The sequence below is a fragment of the Macrosteles quadrilineatus genome, unplaced genomic scaffold (assembly GCF_028750875.1).
Source record: "Macrosteles quadrilineatus isolate MER2022 unplaced genomic scaffold, UCM_ALF_1.0 Scaffold_1__1_contigs__length_201487025, whole genome shotgun sequence".
NCBI classification, from domain to species: Eukaryota; Metazoa; Arthropoda; class Insecta; order Hemiptera; family Cicadellidae; genus Macrosteles; species Macrosteles quadrilineatus.
The window spans coordinates 164,982,102-164,985,478 of NW_026542594.1; the positions used below are offsets into that span (position 1 = coordinate 164,982,102).

The 3,377-nt window shown below is 35.1% G+C and overlaps 1 protein-coding gene across 1 annotated transcript; it reads left to right on the plus strand.

Moving 5' to 3' along the window:
• The first annotated feature begins 771 nt into the window (after positions 1–771).
• On the plus strand, positions 772–2,867 carry LOC128983697 (cuticle protein 5-like). The gene is made up of 2 exons (XM_054403101.1): positions 772–796; positions 2,304–2,867. Exons 1-2 carry the CDS (start codon positions 785–787, stop codon positions 2,856–2,858), a joined length of 567 nt encoding a protein of 188 aa, XP_054259076.1. The 5' UTR covers positions 772–784; the 3' UTR covers positions 2,859–2,867.
• The last annotated feature ends 510 nt before the right edge of the window (positions 2,868–3,377 follow it).

Below are 3,377 nucleotides of genomic sequence, written 5' to 3' on the forward strand. Positions count from 1 at the left end.
ATCGCCCTTAAAAATTATTATAAATTTTTTTTTTACGCCTAAAATACCATGAGCCAACATACCAAATTGCATAAAAATTTGACCACCACAGGTTTGGTATATACTGTATCTCTGTACACTTACAGACAGGCACACAATCAACGAAACGCCATTCGCACGATATTAATTTAGGCGTTGAGATAGTATTTCGTACTTGTTTCTTGAAAATAATTTATTAATACAGCATATACCATTTAATCAGTTACATGTGTATAGCTCGCATCAGAAGAAAGCATCATTAATTAATAACCAAATAAAAAATGACATCTGGATATGGTAACGATCTAGCTTGGAATTCAATCAGTGACAGATTTGAAGGTAAATACTATAACCACTCAGCTACCCAGACAATTTAATTATGACAATTAATTAGTTATTAAAACAAAGAGTAGCAATTATGTTTTAGTTAGCTAACCAGTTAGCCTTAATAAACCATTGCAATAAAATAAAATATACAAAGTAGCCAAATCTTGCTTAAATAAAGTAACCTTGGTGTCCTTTATATAAATAATAAACAAATTGAATTTAAAATATATATCTATTAAATCAAATCTTGACGTGTATTCAGCCCAATTGAAGTGTTAGGTTGCATCAGGACAGGGTGTAATTGGACATTCAAAGTTCCTGTAATCCACATAACTTCACGCCACACCTTCTTTGTAATCACCTGAATACCAACACAAACACTATAAATGCAGCAATAACACTAGTCTCGACACAGTACCATCCTTTCATACGTACCAACATGTTCACCCAGGCAAGTACTTGTCTTTTCACTGTTTCAAATGATTAATATGCTTTAAAAAAATTTATTATGTCGTGTACTGATTATTTGTAGGGTTTTAATTAATTTAATTTAATCATTTTGAACATAAAAAATGTTGTTAACAATCATCATTTCAGGAATTTAAAGTATAAATAAATAAACATGATCATTAAATAAATTTGTTGATATTCTCTTTAAAATAATAAGAAATTTATTAAGAACATCCCTGAGATTTCGTAAAACACTGGAAAGATTTTATTTTTTTTATTGTAGGCCTATTGTTGGTAAATGCATTTTCACCACACTACGAGTTTTTAGCCGTATTACAAACGTTTACTGACCGAAAGCTAAGTACTGCTGTCTATTCCAGATTCCAGCTGTCATTATTATTTGGGGACCAAGTAGGTTTTTACATTCCCTTGAGCCAAAAATCAGCAGTTCGCTTAACACAATCAGTATCCATAGCATTACAATAGATTTGTTTTATTGTCACCGCTGCCTAGCAACTGTTTATTATTATATTATATTACTTTTGCTGATTACTCAAAAATTATTTCTTCACATAACCTTAAAGTTGTAGTTGTGTTGACTGTTAGTGTGTAATTATCGTGGTGACAAATAGCGTTCGTACCACAGACCGAAATGGTTTTGCAGCTCTCGATAATCTTTTTTTTTTTTGTTTTTTTTTTCGACTTCGTTTTAAATTTAAATAAATCTTGACCCGGCAAACCCTATTTTCGGCCCTAGGTGCGAATTATTATATTTCAGTACTCAAATATCATGAGTCAATTGCATGGGATGTTCAAACTAAGCTGAAATATGCCACTTGAAAGTAGTGTATTTATAATTTATAATTTTTCATATACAGGGTCGATCAAATGATACCAAATTCGACTATACTTGCTTTTTGAAAATTTTGAGCTACCCCCTACCCCCGCTACCCCTAAGGGCAAAATTTTCAAAACTGACCATAATTATTGGAGCCCTTCATATCCAAACAAGTTGCCGCAAACCGATTTCAAATATCTCAAATAGTAACAAAGTTAAAGAGGGTGCAAGTTAATGTTTTTGCCACCCTCATGGTTATTTGGATTTGAAACGTTTTAGGGCGCCATTTTGTTATTAGTGATCCGATTTTGGTTTTCTTTATGTCAATGTTTATGTTTCGTCAAGACCTGTAAAATGATACCAAACTCGACTATTTTTGTCATTTGAAAATTTTGAGCTACCCCCTACCCCCACTACTCCTAAGGGCGAAATTTTCTAAATTGACCATAATTATTGTAGCCCCTCATATCTAAGAAGGTTGCCCTAAACCGATTTCAAATATCTCAAATGGTTTAAAAAGTTAAGTGGGGGTGCAAGTTACTTTTCAGCCACCCTGTATATGCAAATATTGATAAATAATATAGGAGAAATGAAAGAATATTAGAAACATAGATAATATAACAAGGATAATAAAGAATAAAAACCATGATTGTATTTTTTTTTAATTTAGGCACTGCTATGTTTCGCTGTCCTGTACACCCAGAGCGTGTACTGTAGTTACTACCACGGACCTACCGCCAAGCCTGTTGTCCTCCACAACGGCTACCTGGCAGACACCCATGAGGTAGCAGCAGCCAAGAATGCTCATCTCGCCGCTCTAGCCAAGGAATCTCACTACGGAGGAGACTACGAATACAGCCAAGGCGAGGAATACAGTGGCTCTTATGACGGCCATCATGGAGACATTAGGTACCACGGTCCCACCGCCATCCCACACGTCCTGCATGACGGACACATCGCAGACACTCACGAGGTGGCCGCTGCTAAGGCTGAGCATTTCGCCGCCGTAGCCAAGGCCAAGGTTCACGGAGGCTACGGTGACCACTACAGTGGCAGATACGTCTCAGACTACAGCGCCGACCATGGACAATTCTATCATGTGGCACCTTACCACGGACCCCTCACCAAGCCCGTGGTGCTCAAGTCCGGATACCTGACAGACACTCACGAGGTCGCTGCCACCAGGGAACATCACCTGCAGACTAACGGACATTATCACTATTAGCATGTTTGTCGTACTGAAATAATAAATAAAAAAAATTTTTGTACATATTCATTGTTTTTTCATTGCTTAGATTTTTATTGGTTGACAACCCGCATGTACAATCAACCTGTTTTCTTTGTCTTAAATACTTGTTCATATAAACTAAAATGTTGGCGTCGGGAACAAAGTAATCTGACAAGAATTTATGAGATAGCTGGCAAAATAATAACTACTACTTTAAATCTAATTAAAATATTTCCAACTAAACCTAAATCCTAGGATTTTCTTTCGAAAAAACTATGGTACTTCTTTTGTGTATGAAATTTTTCTAACCTGTAATTACTGCTTGGGTAAAGGTTGACTATTATAAAATCACACCCTAGAAACTTATAACTAAATATAATTGTTTAAAGTACTAAACATATACAATATTTCAAGTACCTTTAGGAACTTATACTAAAACTGTACACTGCATAACCACAATCGTCGTAGACAACTTAAATCGAAGCAAATTTAATGCTGATTTAAAGATTATATAGC